This window comes from Rhinolophus hipposideros (assembly GCF_964194185.1).
Source record: "Rhinolophus hipposideros genome assembly, chromosome: 15".
In the NCBI taxonomy this organism is placed as follows: Eukaryota; Metazoa; Chordata; class Mammalia; order Chiroptera; family Rhinolophidae; genus Rhinolophus; species Rhinolophus hipposideros.
The window spans coordinates 63,371,081-63,394,490 of NC_138061.1; the positions used below are offsets into that span (position 1 = coordinate 63,371,081).

At 45.9% G+C, this 23,410-nt stretch overlaps 1 protein-coding gene across 5 annotated transcripts in view; it reads right to left on the reverse strand.

Moving 5' to 3' along the window:
• ARHGAP22 (Rho GTPase activating protein 22) overlaps window positions 1-23,410 on the reverse strand; it is a gene marked incomplete at its 5' end in the record, with an annotated part of 210,854 nt that overhangs the window by 31,603 nt on the left and 155,841 nt on the right. The window contains one exon of one of the 5 annotated variants that reach the window (XM_081074523.1): window positions 7,022-7,073. The exons of the other annotated variants lie outside the window; for them this stretch is intronic. Coding sequence (XP_080930649.1) covers window positions 7,022-7,073 — 52 coding nt within the window. Of the gene's footprint in view, window positions 1-7,021; window positions 7,074-23,410 lie in introns of those variants that run through there. 5 annotated transcript variants of the gene reach the window in all.

The following is a 23,410-nucleotide window of genomic DNA, read 5'->3' on the forward strand; positions in this document are numbered from 1 at the left end:
ATAGGCAATTTAAGAGATTCTCAAGAATGACCTTGTCTTGATGCACCCCCAACATTGCATAATATGTAACTTCCCGATGTACTTTCTAAGCTCCCAGGGCCTCAGACCTTAACCAGGACAGTCTGCTGCTGGGTGAATCCTGGGAACCACGTTCCCAAGGGGGTGGGATGGCAGTGGGGTGAACTGTGACACCCAGGACGGTCCTTGCTGGAGCCCGCAGCCCCAGGATGGAGACCAGACAGGAACAGGTGCTTACTGAGTGTTTGGTACCTGCCTGGGACTCTTCTAGAAGCTGCAGACACTGAAATGAACACAGCTGACAGGCACACCTTCGCTCCTAGGATACTTTAATCTTCACAGTGACTCTGAGAGAGGTACTATTACTATTTGCATTTTACAGATGGAGGAAACTAAAGCACAGAGTGGTTAAGGAACTTGTCTGAACTCACGCAGGTAACACATAGTACAGTCAGGGATTCAAAGTCTCCAGCTCTGGGCTGTGGGCTCTGACGTACCCCAGGCCCCTGCCACCCCCCACAAATGAGGCGGCCCACTGGGGTGGGGCTCATAGAGCCATCCAGTGTCTTGTCAGTGAAATATCGGTTGAAATCTTTTGTCCATTTTTTAAATGAGTTATTCATTTTTTTCATTATTGAGTTTTGAGAGTTCTTTACATATTCTGGATACAAGTCCTCTATCAGATATATGTTTTGCCAATATTACTCCCACTCTGTGCCCTTTCTTTTCATTGTATAAACAGTGTATTTCCAAGAGCAAAAGTTTTTAATTTTGATAAAGCCCAATTTACCATTTTTTTCTTTTATTGAATATGCTTCTGGTTTCATATCTAAGAAATCTTTCCTAAACCAAGGTTATGAAAGTTTTCGCCTAGATTTTCTTCTAGAATTTTCATAGTTTTAGGATTTTCATTTAGGTCGATGAGTTAGTTTTTGTATATGTACAAGATATGGATTGAAGTTCATCCTTTTGTACATGGTTGTCCAGTTGTTCCAGTACCATTTGTTGAACAAACTATCCTTTCTCCATCGACTTGTCAGTGCACCTACATAGATGATTTGTACCATCTGCAAGTTAAGACAGTTTTAATTCTTCCTTTCCAATCTGAATGCCTTGTATTTCTTTTTCTTGTCTAACTGCACTGATGAGAGCCTCAATGTTAAATAGAAGTGGTAAGAGTGGACATCCCTGTCTTGTTCTTCACCTTATGACAAAAACATTGAGTAATTCACCATCAAGTATATCTGCTGCAGGTTTGTTGTTGATGTCCTTTCTCTAGTAGAGGAAGTTCTCTTCTACTCCCAGTTTTCTGAGAGTTTTTATCAGGAACGGATGTTGGATTTTGTCAAATACACTTTCTGTATCTATTAAGATATCACATGATTTTTTTTTTTTAGTTTGTTAATATGATGAATTATGTTGATAGATTTTCAAGTGTTAAACCAACCTTACATCTTGGAATCACAATTGGTCATGATGTATTATCCTTTTTATATATTGTAGGATTCAATTTGCTAAAATTTTGTTTAGAATTTTTCATCTTACTTATTAAGGATATTGGTCTGCCATTTTCTTTTCTTATAATGTCTTTGTCTGGTTTTCGTATCAGGGTAATGCTGGCCTCACAGAATAAGCTGGTAAGTATTCTCTTTTTCTATATTTATGGAAGAGCTTGTATAGAGTTGCTATTAATTTTTTTCTTAAATGTTGGGTAGAATTCATCAGTGAAGACTTTTCTTTGTGGGAAGGTTTTCTTTTCTGTATATAACAAACTCAATTATATATATAAATAATTTGGTCTTGAGTGAGATTTGCTACTTTGTATCTTTCAAGGAATTTGCCTATTTCACCTAAGTTGTGAAATTTATTGGTATAAAGTTGTCGGAATATTCCCTTGTTATCCTCTTAGTATTTGAAGAATCTGTAGTGATGTCACTTCTTTCATTTCTGATAATGGTAATTTGTGTCTTCTTTTCTTCCCCTAATCAGTCTTGCTAGAGGCTTACTGATTTTACAACAGCAGAGTGGATAGTCGTGGCACAGACCATATAATCTTAAAACCTAAAATATTTACTTTCTAGCCCTTAAAAAGAGTTTGCTAACCAGAAAAACAAAGAGAAAGACATAGAAAAAGTCACTAAAACAAAAGACTGTTCTTTCTGAGATTAATAAAATCAGAAATATCCTTACACGCATGTGGTGATGAGTTCCCAAGGGAGTTTTCTCTTTGAGCAACTCTTTCCTCCTTTGTATTCTGTCCTGAAAACTCTAGATGTTTTGGCCTCCTCAGTCTCTAAGCTCTGTCTCCTTAACTCATGGAGTCTAGGGGACCCACCTGGTTTTCCCCTTCCTGCCTCACAGTCGAGATAAGACACTTTCTCAGGGCTATAAGCGGGGCCTGTGCAGGGCTCACATCATTTGCGCCCCATCTCTTGGAGTAATCAGTCCTTTACTGCCTAATGTCCAGTACCTTGAAAAACATGTTTCTTTTTTTCTGTCCTTTTCTGGTGTTATTTTGGATAGGAGAGTAAATCAGTGACCTAGCTGAGACCCAAACCAGCTCATACACTCTGCTCAAAAACCTGCAGTAACCCGCCTCTCAGCAAAGTCCTTGCAATGGTCTTCCAAGCCCCTCCCCTCCATCTGCTACACCTCTGACTGCATTGCTGCTCTCCTCTTTGCTCTTTGTCATTCCTCGAACAGCAGACATGTGCCTGTGTTAGGGCCTTTGCACTTGTGTTCCCTTTGCCCCTGCTGTCACCTGGAAAGCTGTTTTCCCAGATACTGGCACGATTTGCTCCCTCCCCTTCTCACGTCTTTCCTCAAATGTTGTCTTCCTGGAGAATCTTTCCTGATGACTCTATTTAAACTTCACTCCACATCACACCCACCACAACCCACACCCCTTCCTGACCTTAATTTTTCCATAGTCCTTATCACAATCCAGTACATATATGTTTGACGTGTATACATGGCCTGCTTATTTATATTTTTTATTTTCAACCTGCCCCCACCCTGTCTGTTTTACAAGAAACTCCAGCACACAGAGAAGTGCCTGGCATGGGAGGGCATGCACAGAATCTATGATGAATGGGAGATTGACAGCAGCAGCAGAGCCCAGGTGGTTGGCACACACCCTAAAGTAGAAATGATATTAATGAATGAACTGCTGCGCCTTAGAAATTTGAACATTCACATGGAAAGTGGTGTCATTATCCCTATTTTAAGAACAGGATGGAGAAAATACTTGCAAATCATATATCTTATAAGGGGTTAATATTCAAAATACCAGGGATGCCAAAAGAATGTATGCAAGTGGACACCTTGGTCAGCGTTGCTCAAGCAGTAGTTCGCCGTAGTCAGAAGTGTCTGGACGCTGATGGAAACCATTTTGAGCACCTCTTGTCATTGCAGAAGTCAAACGTGATTTGTATTCATCTTTTGTTATCGGTATATATATTGAGTATTACAATTTTAATACAGTTTTCCTTTCTTAAAATGTGTATATATGTTTTGGCACCCTGTGTATAAACGACTTATACGAGGTGTGATCAGACAATATGGTGAATGTTTAAATAAAAAGAAATTAATTACAGTGAAAGACACATTGCCATTAATCCCCCTCAAAATATTCCCCTCGCTTCAAACACACTTATCCCATCGTTCTTGCCACTTTCTGAAGTAGTTCTGGAAGTCCTCTTTCGTGAGTGTCTTTAGTGTCTTTCAGAGTGTTGTCATGATGGAGGATGATTTATGGCGCACTTTAAAACACACCTTCTCTCAACCATAGCTCACACCCGACTGACTGTACAGAACAAGTTGAAACTTGTCACACACTGTTACTAAGTTTCGATACACTGCTTCCTGTATTGAAGATTCCTGCCTTTCCATTGGATGGCACTCGGCAGCAGCATTCACCATATTTTTTTTTTTATCACAACGGAAAGGCTCCATTATCACACATTACTTCTGGTATGGTAATTTCTGTCAAATAAAAACTTTATATTGTGTCCTCATCCACCTTATGGATCTGGCATGGATCTGGCACCATGCAACTTCTGGCTCTTCCCCAAAGTCAAAATAACCATGAAAGGTAAACATTTTGAATTGATTCAGGACATAGAGGCAGCCATGACAGCGCAACTAAAGACACTCACAAAGAGGACTTCCAGAACTGCTTCAGAAAGTGGCAGGAACGGGCCGGCCCCGTGGCTCAGGCAGTTGGAGCTCCATGCTCCTAACTCCGAAGGCCGCCGGTTCGATTCCCACATGGGCCAGTGGGCTCTCAACCACAAGGTTGCCAGTTCGATTCCTCAAGTCCTGCAAGGGATGGTGGGCTCCGCCCCCTGCAACTAAGATTGAACACGGCACCTTGAGATGAGCTGCCGCTGAGCTCCCAGATGGCTCAGTTGGTTGGAGCACGGGCTCTCAACCATAAGGTTGTTATGGTTGCAGGTTCGACTCCCACAAAGGATGGTGGGCTGCGCCCCCTGCAACTAGTAACAGCAACTGGACCTGGAGCTGAGCTGCGCACTTCACAACTAAGACTGAAAGGACAACTTGACTTGGAAAAAAAGTCCTGGAAGTAACACTGTTCCCCAATAGTCCTGTTCCCCTTCCCCAATAAAATCTTTAAAAAAAAAAAAAAAAAAAAAAAAAAGTGGCAGGAACTATGGGACAAATGTGTTCTAAGTGAGGGGGAGTATTTTGAGGGGGTTAGTGGCAATGTGTCTTATATTGTAATATATTTTTTTAATTTAAACATTCATTGTAGTTTTTTATTACACCTCATACAACTAAACAGCAAGAAAACAATCATATTAAAAACTGGGCAGAAGAGGCATTTTTTCAAAGATATACAGATAGCCAACAGGTACTTGAAAAAACGCTCAACATCACTAATCATCAGGGAAACGCAAATCAAAGGCACAATGAGATACCACTTCACACTTGTTAGAATGGCTGTCATCAACAAGACAAGGTAACAAGTATCGGAAAGGATGCGGAATAAAGGGAACCCTTGTTCGCTACTAGTGTGATTGTAAATTGGTACAGCCACTATGGAAAACAGCACTGAGGTTTCTCAAGAAATTAAAAATAGAACTACCATATCATCCAGCAATTCAACCTCTAGGTATTTATCTGAAGAAAGCAAAAACACAAACTCGAAAACATATATGCGCCCCCATGTTTATTTCAGGACTATCTATACACAATAGCCAAGATATGGAAACAACCTACATGTCCATTGATAGATGAATGGATAAAGAAAATGTGGTATATATACAATGAAATATTATTCAGCCATAAAATATAATGAAATCTTGCTATAAGCAACAACATGGATGGACCTTGAAGGCATTATGCTTAGTAAAATAAGTCAGAGAGAGAAAAACAAATACTGTACATTCTCACTTATATATGGAATCTAAAAAACAAACAAACAAAAACCCATCTCAAAGAACAGATTGGTGGTTCCCAAGTGGGGTGTGGGGAGGAGGAAGTAGGCAAATGGGTAAAGGGAGTCAAAAGATACAAACTTCCAGTTATAAAATAGTCATGGGGGTGTATTGTACAGCATGGCAACTGTAGTTAATAATACTGCATTCCATATTTGAAAGTTGCTAAGAGATTTGATCTTAAAACTTCTCATCACAGGGAAAAAAATTCTGTAACTATGTATGGTGACTAATGTTAACTAGACTTGATGTGATCATTTCACAATATAAACAAATATTGAATCATTATGTTGTATACCTGAAACTAATATAATGTTTGTGTCAATAATACCTCAATATAAAATAAACAAATTAAGGAAAGGAAACTGAGGCCCAGAGATGTTTAGAAACAGGCCCAAGCTTTACAACCAGTGAACTATGACCTCAGTCAGTCTGGCTCCCATCCCTGCTCTGCTAGCTCAGCTTGTTCAAGGGGACCAGCCCCTGGGTGATGGAGCCAGGACCCTAGCCCAGTTTTCCTTGTTCCTAGATCGGCTTCCTTCCCCACTGAGCTCCTCAATTGAAGAACTTTCTTTTGTGAGTCTCTTTTCCCACCCACATAAGTGACTTTGGGGGAGAGGGGGTGGCTCCATAATGGAGAAGACTCTGCAGGTGTTCCAGGACCAGAACTCCTACTTTTCAACTTTTCTATATAAAAATTTCACAATAATAGAAAAAACAGTACATGATATACATGGAAAGCATTTTGGAAACCACTGTAGCCCATCGGACTCATTCTATGACAGGTGAAAAGTTGTCAGTCTGATGTAATTAATCAAATGATCTCTGAATTTGCCTGCCCCTACCAGGATTGACAGAAAATGTTTAAAAAATAAAAGAAGTCACTATTTAGAGGTAACACCGGCTGCAATGTGTGGTTTGCAGTAGATGCCCACCACCATTCTACTGGCTGCCCAGGCGAGTGGGAAGCTCCAGGGAAGGCCCCAAACAGCTGGATTCCCACAGGTGAAGGCCAAGTGCAGGGACACAACTGTCTGGAACAGTGTGGTCCCATGGAAATATAATTTGAGCCACATCTACGATTGTAAATGTTTAAGTAGCTACATTAAAAAGTAAAAAATAGGTAAAATTATTTTGAATAATTTTATTTATCCCAGTACATCCAAAACACTATCATTCATTTCAACACTTAATCAAAAATTACTGATATATATATTTAATATATACAATTATATATATGTGACTAAGTCTTTCAAAACCCGGTGTTAATTTTGTACTAACAGCTCGTCTTACTTTGGACCACCAACATTTCAGGTGCTCGGCAGCCACAGGCTGGGCTTTCCTGCAGTCCCCAGGGCGGCCTCCCTGCCCACCCCTCCAGGGTGCCCCAGGCTGAGCCTGAGCAGGGTCCAAGAGTGTCTTCCTGTCCTCACTCATTTCTCTTAACTAGCTTGGAATCACCAAATGCCACTTGTCCTTCAAGGGTTAATCATCTTCCGGCCTCGTGTCCCCTGGCCTGCTCTTGACCCTGGCTGCCCACTTACCCCCGGGCAGACGCCTGCTCCTCTTCAGATGCCTGGCAGCCCAGAAAGGCATGGTGCGGGAAGTAAAGTACTGAGTCTGAGGTAGGAGGCGCAGCGGCCAGGCCCCACCAGGTCAGGGGCTGACCTAGGCTTAAAGGCTTGGGGCGGCTCGGGAAGTTGCGGCAGAGGCTGCGGCCGCCAGCACACTCTGCTCTGCCCGCAGGCACTGGGCCAGGCCCTTTTTGTCTCTCCTGGAACTTCCGCACTTCTCAGTGCCCCCAGGCCGGGACTGTCCCGGGCAGGGCGGCAGGGCAAGGAGGAACAAGCCGATCTCGGATCCCGCAGCGCCCTCCTGCTGGTGCAGGGGCTGCCTGGGTTTTCCACAACGGAAATCCCAGTGCAGGTCCCTTGGGCCTGCCACCTTGCCCGCTCCCTTCCCTGCATTCTTGGACCGGAGTGCAGGAAGTGTGGCCTGGCTAACTGGGTCCAGCCAGTTCCCCCAGCAGGCAAGCGGCTGAGAGCTCAGGGCTGACCACCAGCTTTGTGCCTCAGGGCCCTCCTCTCCATGCGAGAAGGCCCATAAATATGTAAGTGCTTACTGGCCATACAACCTGTCTGTTCACACTTTTTCATCAATAAGCCAGTAACTGGACCTACCTGGTGAGGTTCTGGAGAGGACTGAATGAGAGGAGGAAGCCATGGGCTGGGGGAAGTGTGCCCATGCCTCAGGAGCGCATTACACCCTCACTGTCACTCATCCCTGAGGTACAGACAGGGAAGTGGGAGCCCCAAGAGCTCAGACACATTGAAAAGCACGTCCCCACACCCCTCGGTCCCAGGGCAGAGTTAGAACCCCCATGCAGTCTGTGCGCAGTGCACCCCCGGCAGCTCCCCACGGCCCTGCACCCTCTCATTTGTGGGGTTCTCACACCCACTCTGGGCTTTCAGTAGAACCTCTGGATGAGCTGGAACCAAAAGTGAAATTCTTGCTGACCTGAGAAAGGCAGTGGCCACAGAGTGCACACTGAGTGTTCTGAACTCAAAACCGCCCAAACTCGCAACAACAAAACCCAGTACAAGCTTGGAAACCATGTAACGTCCAAAGCAGAGTGATGGCTTAGTCAAGTGGGTACAGAAACATGATGGAGTCATATGTAGCCACTAAAAACGAACACTTACGGGACATTATATTCGAATTTTAAAGAAATGAAAAACACCGATACTTTACAGGCTGCCCTGAGACTGGAGATACACAGCCCCAGAGACACAGGGAAGTTTCCTGGAGGGGCTTCAGACACCCAGGAGCTGCCTACTCTGGGTTTCCTAGTCTGTGAGAATAACACATTTCCTTTTATTTGAGCCGATTAGGTGGGCTTGTCTGCTTCCTGAAGCTGAAAGCAAAGCACCCTGGTGCAGAGACCATAATAACTACCAGGCGCCCCTTAAGTGCTGTGCTGGCTCCCCCAGGAGCTGCCAAGGAGGGGCAGTCTTGGGCTAGCTGGGGCACACCGGTGGACTTGCAGGCCGGGTCTAAGGAGAAACCTTGGAAGGCACTTGACAACATTTAACGTCATTTTGATAGAAATTCTGTTAAATAGGAATAGATGGATTCTTCCTCAACATGGATATACCCAAAGCCAACACTGGCGGCATTCCCATTCAAGCCCGGGACAACACAAGACATCCACTATCACCACTGTTATTTAACATTTTCCTGGAAGTGCAATAAATTAGAGAAAGAACATGAAACTATGAAAGCTGGAGGGGAGGACATTATATTATTATTATTGCTGTTATTATTTTTCAGTTATCTGTTTATATACATATGCAGAAAACCTAAGTCAATGAACTGAAAAACCCTTACAGGCAATCACAGAATTCACTAAGGTAGACAGACACAAAATTAATATACAGAAATCAAAATCTATTTGTAAATTAGAAAAAACAGAAATGCATACCATCATGTAAGTAGGAAAACTCAACATAACAGAGATGCTGATTCACCCTAATTTGTCTGCAAATTTCACATAATAAAACACTAATAGCCTTTTTAAAATTAGACAAGTTGATTCAAATCAACTTTGCTCATTTTGTTCATGAGCAAAAATAGCAAATATATTTTTGTAAGAAAGAATAATGAAGTTAGAGCAGCCCTACCAATTATTAAAACAGAGTAGAGTATACAGCTACAATTATAAAAACCACATAACACAGAGAGGCTCAAATACATATGGGAGTGCAGAATAAAATTAAGAGTTATTTCAAATGGGCTAATACAAGATTGAGTATTTAAGAAATGGAATAGGGACAAATGGATGAAAAATTACCAAGTTGGATCCTTACATCACACCTTGTAATAAAACAAAAAATCATGATGGATCAAGGATTTAAAGATGAAAAATAAAACGAAAAAAGAACCAGCCAGGATCAACCATGGGAGAAATTTTGTATCATCTCAAAGTGGGAAAACCAATCTAAATATGACACAAAAAACAGAAACCACAAAAGAAAATTTTACCACAAAAAGTTAAAAACTTTTGCATGACAAAGAAAAGAAAGTGTAAAGACAACTGACAAAAGGAGGCTGAAGAATATATATTCAGATTTGGAATATTCACTGCTAGATACTGTTAAGTGACAAAAGCAATTATACGCTTTCATGTTTTGCAAAGGAAGGGAAGGTGGGAGGGAGGAAGAAGGGAAGATCTACTTATTTGTCCAAATATGTGCAAAATTTTCTCTAGAAAAGAGGACATTGGGATCAGTGGTGCTGTGGAAAGAAGTGGGTGGCTAAAGTAGAAGCGTGTAGGGTGGCGTTTTGCCTTTTGATATTTGAACTATGTTACCTATTTTAAGAACTAAATGAAAATAGACTTTAATATAAAGTGACAAATGACAGAACCCGTTTTACATCAGTGTGAGTGGTGGGGGCTGTGAGTGGTGGGCACGCACGGAGTAGGGAGTCAGCCGTGGTATGTGTTTTGGCACCGGGACTCACTCAGAATCTGGTAGAGACACCAACCCTAGGTGGACCCTGAGGAAAAGGGGGCAGACCCTTAGCAAGTTGGTAGAAGTATATTTTGCATAACCTCTCTTTGCAAAAGAATTTGAAAATATCTATCAAAATTTTAAATGACTATTCATTTCCAGGGAAAGTACTCTTCCAATCATTTACATGTGCATAAGAAGCAGTAAGGACAAACGAGGAACAACTTAACTGTCCATCATGTTAAATAATAAATAATGCACTGGTTAAATAAATTATTGACATCCAAAAAAAGGCGACGAGAATATGTGACATGGGACCCCACATTATTATGTGGAAAAAGCAAAAGACCGTGTGAAGAGTATGCTGCCATTTGCGCAAGAGTGACACAGGGGCGTGGCTGTGCGTGCCTGTCACTGACAGGACAAGCAGGACAGGGCGCTGTGCTTGCTTGGGGGAGCAGGCGAGGGGCTAAGGAACACGAGGCTTACTTCTCACTACAGACTCCCTGGCGTGTTTTGTGTATGTCATCACGGGCACAAACTACTTTCTTGAATAAAGACTATTTTCATTGTTAAGAGGTGGCAGCACATGTGTTTGGCCCTGGAGAAGTTAGACCTGCCCTGCGCATTGACTGTCATTTAGGAAAATGCCCCTGATGTCTTCCAAAAGGTTTGTGTGAGCTCCAAATTCCCCTTTCGCCAATCCATTCCCACAGCAGAGTTTCACTTCTCAAAACTAGCACCTCCCTGGGAAATCTCCTTTGGTGATTTTGGGGAGGTTTGGGTTTTTAGGGAATCCATGTTGACCTTGCCCTGGGCAGCACCCATGAGAGAACCGGGGCTGTGATTTTTCTCACAGGGACAGTTGCAGAAGTGAAGAGTGTGGGGCAAGCTGGGGAATGCTTGGGCGCTACCAGAAGGTCGTCTCTGAAATGCAAGTCAGATCTCTCCCTCCCTGGTAAGAATTCCACACCCTCAATTTTTAAGAGACAACCCAGTTCACTGCTTCCCACTGGGGCTTCTCCATGTTCAGCTGAGGGTACCTTCCCAGCCCAGCCAGCTACTCCCCCCTCTCACCAAGCACTCCAGAAAGTCTGCCCTACTTCTTGTTCCTGAGATATACCACGCCTCACTGTCTTCACACATGCTGTTCCCTCTTTTTGAGATGTCTTTCCCACTTGGTCCACCTGGTAAATTCCTACTCATTAATTAAGACCCAGCTCAAATATCCCCACTTTTCCTTCACCTTCCTAACCTGTTCCCCCCTCATCCACTCCTAGTTTTCCATATCCCATTTCTCCCATTCACAAATATTTATTGAAGGTCTATTACATGCCATGAATTGCCCCCCGCCCCCCACACTGGGGACTCAGCAGTAACAAAACCAAGAGTCCCTACCTCTTGGAGAATGCAGCCTGGTGGAGGAGACAGGCCTTAACCATTATCACAAACAAATGCAAAACTGACACTGCAAGTGGTAGGATGCAGAGGTCTGGGGGTGGGGGCTGAGGCCACACTTGGAGAACTGCATGCTGATGGCCTCTGGGTCCAGCCTGGTTCTGTCTCCTGACCTCCCAAGGAGGCCAGGAAGCCAGGCCTCAGCAGTAACATAGAGAAGCCACCGATTCAAGGCCACCCCCATCAAAAAGTAGCTTTTGTATAGGAAAAAATAAGTTAAAATAGTAACATTAAAATGGAATATGTCAATTGTTAGATGAAGACCTGGTTCTGAAATGTTGGGGGGTGGGGGCAGGGGGGAGGCTTGTGGGGGAAGAGGGGTGGGCCTGGCACTTAGAGTACAAAAAATGTGATTTGTGCTGAGCAACCTGGAAGGAATAATGGTTTAATTCATTTTCCAAGGAAGGGAAAGCGGCCTAACATTTACAAAGCGCCTACTCAGCACCAGATTTCCCACAGGCTGTCAGATCGGACCTCTCCGCTGTTTGTGCAGAGGACTTTATTTCTGCAGCGTTAGAAACCCTGGCAGCCACAGGGCAGTCGCAGGCCCCCCAGTTGCTACCTGCACGACTCCTGCCACCCCGATGCTAACGAAGTAGCGCTCTGCTAAGTTTCCCAGAAACTGCAGCAGTCGGTGCTAGGACATATGACCTTCCCCACTGCGCAGGAGGCTCGGAGGCCAGTGGCTCTGGTAAGGGACGAGGCCTCGCAGGCCACCCAAGGCTCCTCCTCGGTCCACGCCCCGCCCCCACGCCCGGCCCCGCCTCTCCAGCCCAGGTCCTGCCTCCTAGGTCTTCCCTCCTAGGCTTCTCGAGGGTAAGAGAAGCATCCCCCGCTACTCCTAACACCTAATGGATGCTTCGCTTCAGGTGGGTGCTTCATCTGCATCTGTTAAATGAATGACTAAAGCACTATGGGCTCAGTGTAATGAACGCAGGTAACTGGGGCCTTTCACCACTTCAGGTTGCTACTGAGATTGGTTTTCCACACTAACACCTTGTGTCTTAGCCTGGATTCCCCCAAACCAAAGTCTCGTGCGCAAGTCATGGGTTTGTGAAGTTATCCCAGGGAGGCCTGCAGGCCTGGGAATGAACCAGGGAAGGAGAGAGCCCACTGGGATGCCGGTAGGAGGTAGGAGCGGGCTGCTGCTTTGGGAGCCTGGGGGCTCCAACCTTCTGGCAAGGTCTATGCGGCCTTATGAAATGTTATCAGAATTGTCATCCCAGGGGCAAAAGTGGGGAAGGTATTCATTAGCTCCAGTCAACCCTGGTCAAGGGTGGTCCCGGGTGCTTTAACTCTTCCCTCTTCCCCCCACTGGCTTGGCCTAGCTGCGTGTGTAGAAAGGCTCTTTCTTTCAATGAGGCAACAGATAATCCTCGAGACCCTACTGTGTGCCAGCAGCGTGCTTGGCAATGAGGTGGAGTGGAGTAGGGTGCATGGGTGAACCAGACAAGCAAGGCCCCACCCTCCCAGAGCTGCTCCAGGGGAGAAATGGACAAAGGCTGGAGGTGAGCTCAGACGGGGTTAGTGCAGCAGGGAGGGGTGCTGTTGCTACTCAAGAAGGGTCCGGAAAGGCCCATCTGAGGAGGGGACCCTGGATCTGAGGACTAAGTGACTCGAAGGGCTGGCTTTCTTGTACAGATAGGTCTGGGCGTGGAGGATTGGAGGAAGGAAAGGGCAGCAATTACAAGGGCCCAGAGGTGGGAGAAGTCCTGAGGTCCTTGTGAGGCTCAGTGCACCCGGGAGGGCGTGAGGGGGTCAGGAGGCAGACAGCAGGTTCTGGCAGGTGTCCATAGAGCCAGGCAGGAAGGGGTGCGGGGGGGTGACAGGTACCTGGGTTCAGGATCTGTCTTGATCTTAGACCCAACAGAGCTTGCTGATAAATTCTGGGGATGGGTGGGTGGGGTTGGGGTAGGAAGGGTCCTGGTGGCAATCCAAAGGAAGTGTAAGAACAAGGATCAGACTCCAAGGCTGCAAGCTACACCCCCACACCCCCAAATGGGTAGAGCCAAAGCAGGCACTGGGGCCCAACGCTGGTGGAGGGGGGGTCCCGAGTCCCACTACACCCCGCTCACTTCGACTCCAGGAACTGCAGACTAAATAAATAAATAAAAATCACTTTGTAATCGTACATATAATTTAAAATATGCTGGTGGTGTCCCCAGTTCCCAAATGATCCCCACCTTGGGCTCACATCCAGCTGCTTGAAAAGCACAGACCCAGGGATCCCTGGTCTGACTCCCCTTTCCTGGCTGTGGGCTCCCTGTGCCCAGCCCCACCCCCAGCCTGGCATCACTGGCATCACAGCCTGAGGCACAGGGAAGGGGCTGACCATCATCCAAGGACACGACTAGATTCTTACTGACACCCGCAAGAACGAGGGCCAGCTCGAGGTCTACATTTCCATTTCTCCTTTTATTAGGGGAAAGTTATTTGGCCCCAGGTGTCTGGATGCAGCCCCCCAAGACAGAGGCCTTAAAGGGCCTCCCCTAATCCTTCATCCAGCAACCGCTGCAGGGCATCATGCTACTAGGAACTGGGGGCACGAAATGAAGCAGACGCGCCACGCACCCTGGTCCTCAGGATCCTGGGGTGAGAGGGTCAGCTGCAGACTGGAAGCAACCCAGGAAGCCACATTAACAACAACAAAGACATCTGCTCTTCACCGCAGAGTCGGGGAGGATGCAGACATAAAGTTCCTACCCCGCCTGTCAGCTCTTTATTATGGAGATAATCGGACGCCCCTTCCCCAATTTTGCATCCGCAAAACCTCCACCTCACAGGAGCTACTCTTCCGGGTGGGGGAGGGGGGGACCCGGCTGGCCGCAGGGTCCCTACAGCAGCCTGGAGGAGTGGGGGAGGGGGAATTCCTAGGGTAACTGATTTCGATTTCCTCCTTCCCCAGAGGATAGTTCGGTCCCCTCCCCCAGGTCAGGATGGAGAGAGGGGTGGTCTGGAGGGCTGTAAGGAGGTGACAGGCAGCAGATGTGGCCAAAGAAGCCTGGAAGGAGAGCAGGAGAGAAGGGGGGAGTGCAGAGACTGAGGCTAGGGGAAAGTGACTTAGCAAATGGCAGAGAAGTGCCCGGCCCGAGAGAGTCCACGCCCATGTTCTAGCCAGCATACCCATCTCCCCAGTTCGTTTCTGCCTCCTCTGGCTGGTCACGTGGACATTTGGTAAGCCCCCATCCCAAATCTATGTTGTGCACATGAGAAAATCCCTTAATTTGACATGGACACCATGGATTTCTCGCTGGTGCTCTGTTCCTCTTTGCATGGGTCCCAATAAGGTCAATCCAAAAGTGGGCCCACCTCCAGCAGGTGTGTGGGACTTCAGGGTTTTAGATAACGTCCTCTCAACACTCTTTTCCACCCAAATTCTTCAGATTCTTAAAAAACAACAATAACAAAACACTTTTTATAAGCTGCCTCCTTTCTGGAGGCCAGGTATAAACAGACAAGTAAGAAGTCTTGCTAGTGCCAGGATGCAAGTATAACATACTTTGCTGTTAACCAGCACCACTTCCTAGCACAACTCCAGGAGGCAGCCATTCACCTTATAGTTTTAATAAATGGCACCCCAGGAGGCTGACATTCACGTTATAGTGTAAGTGACTGGCAACTCCCACCCCCAAGGCAGCCATTTTCATTATAGTCTAAAAACTGGCGCCCTCCGGAGGCACCAGTTCACGTTGTAACTTACCTGAATCCCTTCTTCCTGGAGTTATTCAACATGGTGGCCTGTATGTTCTCACATTTAAGCCTCAAGACAACCTTGACAAAGGTACCATCTTTCCATTTTCTACAAAAAAAAAATTGCCCAAAGACTCTCAGCCAGAGGGCCAGGGCGGAGATTTTACGTCTCATCTATCTTACATTCAGTGCTTTCTCCCTCAGCAGAATCGGCTGAGCTCAGGAACAAAACCTCCATTCTTCCAGCCTGCCTGGGCCTCCTGCCCCCTCAGTCAAGCCTGCAAGCTGGACCTTGGAAAATACCTTCTTTGCTAGGGTCTTCATCCACTTAGCCTTCCTCTTTTGAAGAGTCTAGTGGCATAGCCAGAAAAGTCGCCAGACCCAGGGTAATCTCTCCCACAAATAGGGCATTACATAAATACCTTGTTTATCCAGAAATCACTTATCTGACAACCCTATCTATGTAGAGTCCAAGGACAAATGAAACAATGAATAAATACCGTGTTTTCCCGAAAATAAGACCTAGTTGGACAATTAGCTCTAGTGTGTCTTTTGGAGCAAAAATTAATATAAGACCCAGTCTTATTTTACTATAATGTAAGACCAGGTCTTATATAACATTATATAATATACGACTAGGTCTTATATTAATTTTTGCTCCAAAAGACATATTAGAGTTGATTGTCCAGCTAGGTCTTATTTTCGAGGAAACAGGGTAGGAAGCCAAAACAGGCTTCAAAACACTAAGAACCAAATAACTGCCCCTCAAGGACCTTACTCAGGGCTTCCTTACTCTTATTTTACACAAATCTCTAACATGCATGTCTCCCTGGCTCCATGGTACTCAGTGTATTAGAACAGATAGTTAAAGAAGGATTAGGAGAGCTAATACAGGCTGCCATAGTGACAGCCTCAGGAAGTCACAGGTGATGGCAAGAGAAGAAATAGAAGACATGAAAATTCAGAAAGATTAGCCTTTGGGGCTAAGGATGAACAACATCAACAAAATCAACTGTTCACACGTACACACCATGAAAAGTCAGTCTCCTTCCTTCCTACCGCAGTGTTTTGTGTGCCAGACCCTCCCCACAGAGCAGCAGCTCAGATCAGGTTCTTATGTCTCCTTTCAGGACAGCCATCCATGCATGAGTGGGTGTGCACAGGACACCAGGGTGACAAGCAGTCCATCCTGTCCGCAGGGAGCTTACAACCCCAAGTTGGGGTGATGGCAGGCAACAGAAACTGCAAAACCTGCCTTTTCTTTGGTGATTCACAGAAGGATAGAATGCTGCCGGTCACAGAGGTCCTGCTCAGCCAGGCACGGTCATCACACTAGCTCCTCACCCTCACAGCAGTCCGCAAACCAGCCTTACGGACCCCACCTTACTGGTGGCGGAACCAAGACACAGAAATGCCAAGTCCTGCCTGAAGTCCTGCTGCTCGTGAGTGATGTGGGCCTCCTCGTCTCAGAGGGCCTGCTTCCTGGGGCCACCCTGCGCGCCACCAGGATGGGCAGATTCCACTTCAGTTGCCAGGGCTCAGATACTAAGGCAGCCATTCTTCTTCACATGGTGGTTCTTCAAGAACCAAAGCCATCCTGGGACATTCACTGGACACTCGTGCCAGATTTGTACTGCTTAACAGGGCCCTTGTCAAAAGGCCCTGCAGTTTGTGCTGCAGTTGTGGGTAATGACCCCATCACTTGTCAGGGAATGGCCCAGTGTCCTTCACCACCGCTGTAAGAGGGACTTGTCCGTCGGTGACCTGTTAAAGCTTAAAAACCCACCACAGAGGCCTGGACATCAGTCCTCTGGAAGCAGGACACCGCTAACAGACACTAATGGATGTCAGCCTGTTAGCATCTCAGGCTGGCACAGCTGCTCAGTGAGGGAGCTCCTGGGTCTCGGCTGCCGAGCCTTTCCAGGCAGTAGGTAGGATGGGATCCTGCCAGGCACGCCCAGACACAGACCAAGGCCCATTGCAGGCGCTTGGCCTGGGCCACAGGCAGGGACAGCTAAGCTGCCTCTTTTTGGAAGGATGTCTGCTTTTTCTGTGCAACACATGGTTAGGTACCCACGTAGAAGACAACAATTGGGAAGTTATCAAACCCTTTGATAATCACACTGCCTGGGGCTCCAGCCACACCCACATCTGAAGAGGACATAGGAAGGTCCTGCTAGAGCATCACTGCCCAGTGTATGGCTCATTAGCATGGGAAAGGCTCCCAGAGGTTCACCAGCAGGAAAACACTCAACTCTGCTCAGCTCCTCCCAGGTACCACAAAATGCACTGCTAATGGTGACACTTACTAACATCCCAAGGACAAGTGGTCCTGAGAATGCACTGTGGGTACTGCTGACGCTGGGGCAGAGAGAGATGCACTTGGTGAGAACCCTGATGAAACTGAGCACCTGGGAAACGAGGGCATGAGAATGCCAGAGTTGTTGAATCTGGACGAGAAAGGCTTTATCCTCCTGGGTCCCCTCCCTGATGACCCCTTATTGATTCTTGGTTCTTGCCCTTCCATCCACTGTAACTGAACAAGCCTGTGTGAGGCCTGATGACGGGGTGAGGATGGGAGGATGGACACCTGGGCCTGATGGAGTTGGCCACGCAAAGGGCCCCATCTCACCTACAGACAGCTGAATGCCTTCCTGCACTCCCTCTGCCGGCCAGCCTGGGCCAGGGCCACACCAGGCCAGTGTGGGGAACCAAAGTCCGTGCTGGACCACATAGGGCCTAGTAGAGTTTCCAGGCGGGAATTCCCGCCTGTTCTCAGGAATTGTTTTCTCTTTCCCGTTCCCGAATCCCAAGAAAAATTGGTCGGGAAATCGGGAAAATCCGCACCTTGAACCGATGGTTGGTAGTATTGGCCGTCACTTTGTGCAAACGATTCACCATGGAGAACAGAAAACAGAAAACAGTCTCAAGATTCTGGAAGGGGAAAGCGAAAAAAATTCCTGAGAATGGATGGGAATTCCCTCCTGGAAACCCTAGGGCCTAGGCTCGAGAACATCCAGCGGGGAAAAGTGCCAGCACTGCATCCATGAGGTGGAGGGGGTATCCTCAGGCAGAGGCCAGAACTGGACGCTGAGCACAGCAGAGCTTTGTTCCAACCTCCGCCATCGACAGCCGTACAGACACTCTGTGAATGGCACTGTTGTGGTATTTTAGGGAGATTCTACAAATAGCACTCACGCAGAATGGGCCTTAGAGCCCGCTCATGAATGTTCAGTGGCAAGGGCGGCCAGCCTGGGAGCTTGAGCTGGACAATGGGGCCTCACAGGGCAGGATGTTGGTGACCCGGGCCTTTTCCGGGGCTCTGTGGCCTCATTTCGCCCAGACTCACCCCCACCCGTAGAGTTTATTGGGAAGGAGCAGCTCCCTGGCCTCTGAATAAAGGGAGGGGGTCGCCACATCACTTTGGCGCCTGCTACTCCCAGATTTCCAGGATTTCCAAGCTCTGCCGATGTCCTACAGGAGGGAGACATGGGAAGGAGGGATGCCCTTAGGTTTTCATCAGAAAGCACTTTGTTAGATAGCCAGAGAAACCTCAAAGACCCATAGTCGTAGCAACCGAGGAATCTTAGTTAGAATCTTTCCAGAAGAATCCATTCTTGAGACTTGAAAGACAGTCAAAGGAAGAGCAAAAGAACCCGGGTTTGGGCGTCATTCAGAGCTGGGTTCAAACTTAGCTTGACCAGTGACATGTGGGTGGCCTGGGACAATTTCCCTCTCAGAGCCTCAGTGTCTTCACCTCTAAAACCAACAGTCTTATACCCACCCGGGCCGGGAAGGGTGGGAAATCTGAGCCACAGCATGCACTCTGTTTGGCACAGGAAGCACTCAGCGAAGGTTAGCCTCTCAGCCTTCCCAGATGAAGGTGGTTGACTTAATATATGAGAGCATCCACCTGTAAAGTGTTTCTGCACTAGGGCTGAGGAACCTGGCAGACATAAAGGGAAGCCCTCTTGACCCAGTGAATCTACAAAGAAGTCAGGGCTCTGGAGTCCATGCAAATGAGCAAGGAAGGGCCACAGAGAGGGCCAGGGCGAGTGCAAAGTAAGGGCGCTTACATCTCCTCTTGGCCCAATCGTTCCCTTCTGGTATTCGGAAAATGTTAAGACAGCAGAGGAAGGATCATTGTTTACAGAGCACATTCACAGCAGGGGCCACAGCCAAGGGGCTGACTGTGCCCACCTAGCTGTCAGAGGTGGCATGAGAGCGTGGTTCCCAGACACCAACCTGCTCCCTCCCCGCAACCCTCATCCTTGCCTGGAATAAGTCTTGTATGTCCTGCTCCTTCCCTCCGTTATTAAACATTTCAGAATAAGGAAGGTGCGATCCCCATTCTGTAAGTGGCCCAGCACAGTTCTGTGCACAGAACTTGCAGTCAATTCATAGGGGCTAAACTAGAGCAAAGTTAGGCAGCCTTGTTCAGTCAAGAGCACAAGGACCCTGCAGGGCCAGGCATGAAGCTTCCCGTACTGGACAGTGGGGAGGCTGAAGGGCCCAGGGAAGGCTAGGGGCAATGACGATTTACTAACTGTACAGAAGTGTTTCAGTACCTCACAAACCTCCTAGCCATGTGGGTGAGTGCCATCTGAATATCTGCCTGGCTGCACACCTGGGCAGGAAGGTATTTGAAAGCCTGCCCTGGGGGTGTGGGATGGAGGGAGGGTCTGAGAAGGAGGTTGGAGGGCAGGTGAAGTGGCACACACCACTTCCTGACCCACACCACTTCCTGACCCACACCTCATGCTCTGCGCTTACAGAGACAGTAACACGGTGGGCAGTGGACACTGTGACATCACCGATTATGACAGGGTGCATTCGAGTCATAAAAGACTGAACAGAACCACCAGGAGTGCCGGTGCCTGCTTGAGTCTGGTGTGTCAAGGTGAGCACAAGTTAGTAAACATCTCTCCCCCCACTGCTGGTGCTGCTGGCTCCTGGGCCTCTGCATGGGGAGCTGGCTGGGGGGGTGGGCTGCAGCAGTCAGACCCTCACTAATCTCCGGCCTGCAGTCTGTGTGAGGGTGTGTGAGCAGGCTTAGGGAGAGGTGGTGCTCAGGGCAGTGCACAACTCCAGGGAGAGCCTGCATCTCCTGCCCCAAGAGGAACTCCGATGGAGGGTGGGGGCACGCAGGTCCTGTGTGTGACTGATCCTCAGAGAGGAACCTGGCCTGGCCAAAGCCACAAAGGAGAAGCTGCTGGTTTGTAACCTTTGACTCTTCCAAAATTGGATGTTGACTAGGGAGTGTCCAGTCCTTTTGTTCCAAGTTTCATTAGTAAAGGGCATAGCTGCTTTTCATTTTATTCTCATTTTAGTGTTCTCCACAGCTAGTTGTCAAAGTGAACACCTGGCTGTGAGTGGCGTGGCGTTAAAATGAAACACAGAGTGCACACTCTGGTGTCAGGCAGCCTGATTGAAATCCCACAGCTGACTGGCCTGAGGCAGGAAACTCCATTTAGAGTTTCCTCATCTCTAAAATGAGACTAATAATAAAACCCACTGGAGGGTTATCGTGAGGATTAAATGAATTCCTATATATAAAGTGCTTAGGACAGGGCTTGGCACACAGTGAGTGTTACACGTGCTTTTATTGCAATCACACCACACTGGCCTCATCATTTTTTAGTCTTATCCTAAGTCTCAAGCCAAATAATTATTTCCATTATTGGGCATTTTTTATGTGTGTCAGCAACCTCAGAGAGGCCAATTTAATTTTTCTGTTGACATATTTGGTGAGGTTACTGGTATGCCAATGTGCATATGAAAGCATCCCTCTTTGGCTCAGAGAAGTAACTTGTCTCCAAGGCTGCACAGATAGTAGGTGACAGAGCCTGAATTCAGACTCAGACCTGCCCAACTCCCAGCTTCATGAGCTTCCAACATTTCACACTGCCTCCTTGACACCAAGCCCTCAGGAACCTACACTCACAACTAAGTCACCACTTAGCATCTAGGTAAAGTTCAGGTAAGAAGGACAGGCCTTGACGAGAGAAGACCGAATTACCTGCCCACATACCTTGGAACAATGTTAGCCTCTCAGAAAGTCCCATCCCCAGAGCACTGTCACAGTCTGACACAATCTGACTCGTCTTGCTACTCCTTGAAAAAGCCCCGTTTACAGAGCATGTCATTATTTGACCTGACTCACTCTGTAGAAAAGCCCTAGCTCCAGAGCATTTGTCAAAAACTATCAGTGGTAATTCTTTAGTATTACAGTGGCCAATTGCGATACTAATTGGGGCAAACAACAGCTGACTGAAAGGAAAGCCTGGGGAAGGAGAAATCTATGGGGGCTCTGAAATGCTCTGACATATTTCTGGAGCTCTATTAGGCCATATACACGTGTTTATGTGCCCATGAGCAGGAAAGACCCGAGAGATCCCTAGTGTCTCACCTCTGGCTGACTTTGAGTCTGTGCACAAGTAGGAAGTAAAAACTAAAGCAGAGTCATAAAGGTGTGCTCCAACATATGTGCGCACACATGTGTGTGTGTGCATGCACACACACACATACAAACACACTCCAAAGGGCAGGAGACTTAATGGTTCAAGGCATTTAATTATATCTCTGACAAATCATTAGTTGACCACTAAACTAAGGAGAGCCCTCAGTAGCTATATACTACAAATTTCACAGATTTAGCCAGGAAAGTTATTAAACAGCTACACGACCACCACGACCTGGACAAAAAGGGGAAGATGATTTTCAGTTACCACGCTGTATTATCTATAACATCCACTTTTCAACAAAAGATTAAAAAATACACAAAGAAACACGAAAGTGTGGCCAGAGAAAAAAGCAGTCAGTAGAAACTATCTTGATTCAGGTGTTAGACTTACTAGACAAAGACTTCAAATCAGCTATTATTAAGATGTTTAAATAACTAAAAAAACCCACGTCTAAAGAATTAAAGGTAGGTATGACATTGGCATCTTAACAAATAGAGAACATCAATAAAGGAATAGAAATTATAAAAAGAAACAAATAAAAAAATTCTGGAGTTTAAAAATACAATAACTGAAATGAAAAATTCACTATAGGGACTCACTAGCTGGTAGAAAAAAGAATCAGTAAACTTAAAGAGAGGTCAAGTCTGAGGAGCAAAAAGAAAAAAAGAATGAAGAAAAATGAACAGAGCCTCAGAGACTAGTGGGACCATCAAGTGTACCTACATACGCATAACGGGAGTCCTAGAAAAAGAGAAGAGAAAAAAAGGAGTGGAAAGAGTAGCAGAAGGAATAATTGTTGAAAACTTCTCTAATTTGTTGAAAACCTTATACATCCAAGAATCTCAATAAACTCTTAAGTATGATAAATTCAAAGAGATTCACACCTAGACATATCATAGTCAAATTGTCCAAAGACAAAGAATCTTGAAAGAAGCCAAAGAAAAATGAGTCTTCATATACCAGGCATTCTCAATAAAATTAACAGCTGATTTTCATCATAAGCCATGGAAGTCAGAAGGCAGTGTGATGACATTTTCAAAATGCTGAAGACTGTCAACCTAGAATTCCATTTTCAAAACAACCATCCTTCAAAAACAAAGGAGTAATTAAGACATCCCCAGATAAACAAAAAGAGAGCATTCAGTTCTATACCCTAACGGACCTGTACTATAAGAAATTCTAAAGTGAGTCCTTCAGGTGAAATGAAAGGACATTCGATGGTCACTTGAATCCACATGAAAAAAAAATGAAGAATACCAGCAAAGGTAATTGCATAGTTAAATACAAAAGACAACATACACATACTTTTTGTAGCTTTTTTCTCCTATATGATTTAAAAGGCAACTGCATGAAGCAATACTTATAAAACAGTGATGATAGACTTATAATGCATAAATATGTAATTAGTATGCCAATAATGACACAAATGAGCAGGACTGAATAGCTATATTGGAAAGAAAATGTATGCTATTGAAGTCAAGGTAGTATTAATATGAACTAGATTATGTTGAATTAAGAAGATTATAATCTTGGGATTATAATCCCAAGAACAGCCACTGAGAAAATAACTTTAAAAAATACTATAAAGATAAAATAAGGAAATTAAAATGATACAGTAAAAACAAAATCTAACACAAAAAGAAGACAGTAGGGAGGAATAGAAGAAAAAAGGTAGAGACTTACAGAAAACAAACAGCAAAGTGGCTGACATAAATCCTACCTTATCAGTAATTACATTAAATGTAAGTGCATTGAACATTCAAACAAAAAGGCAAAGGTTGACATGGATTTAAAAGACAAACTAAATTCT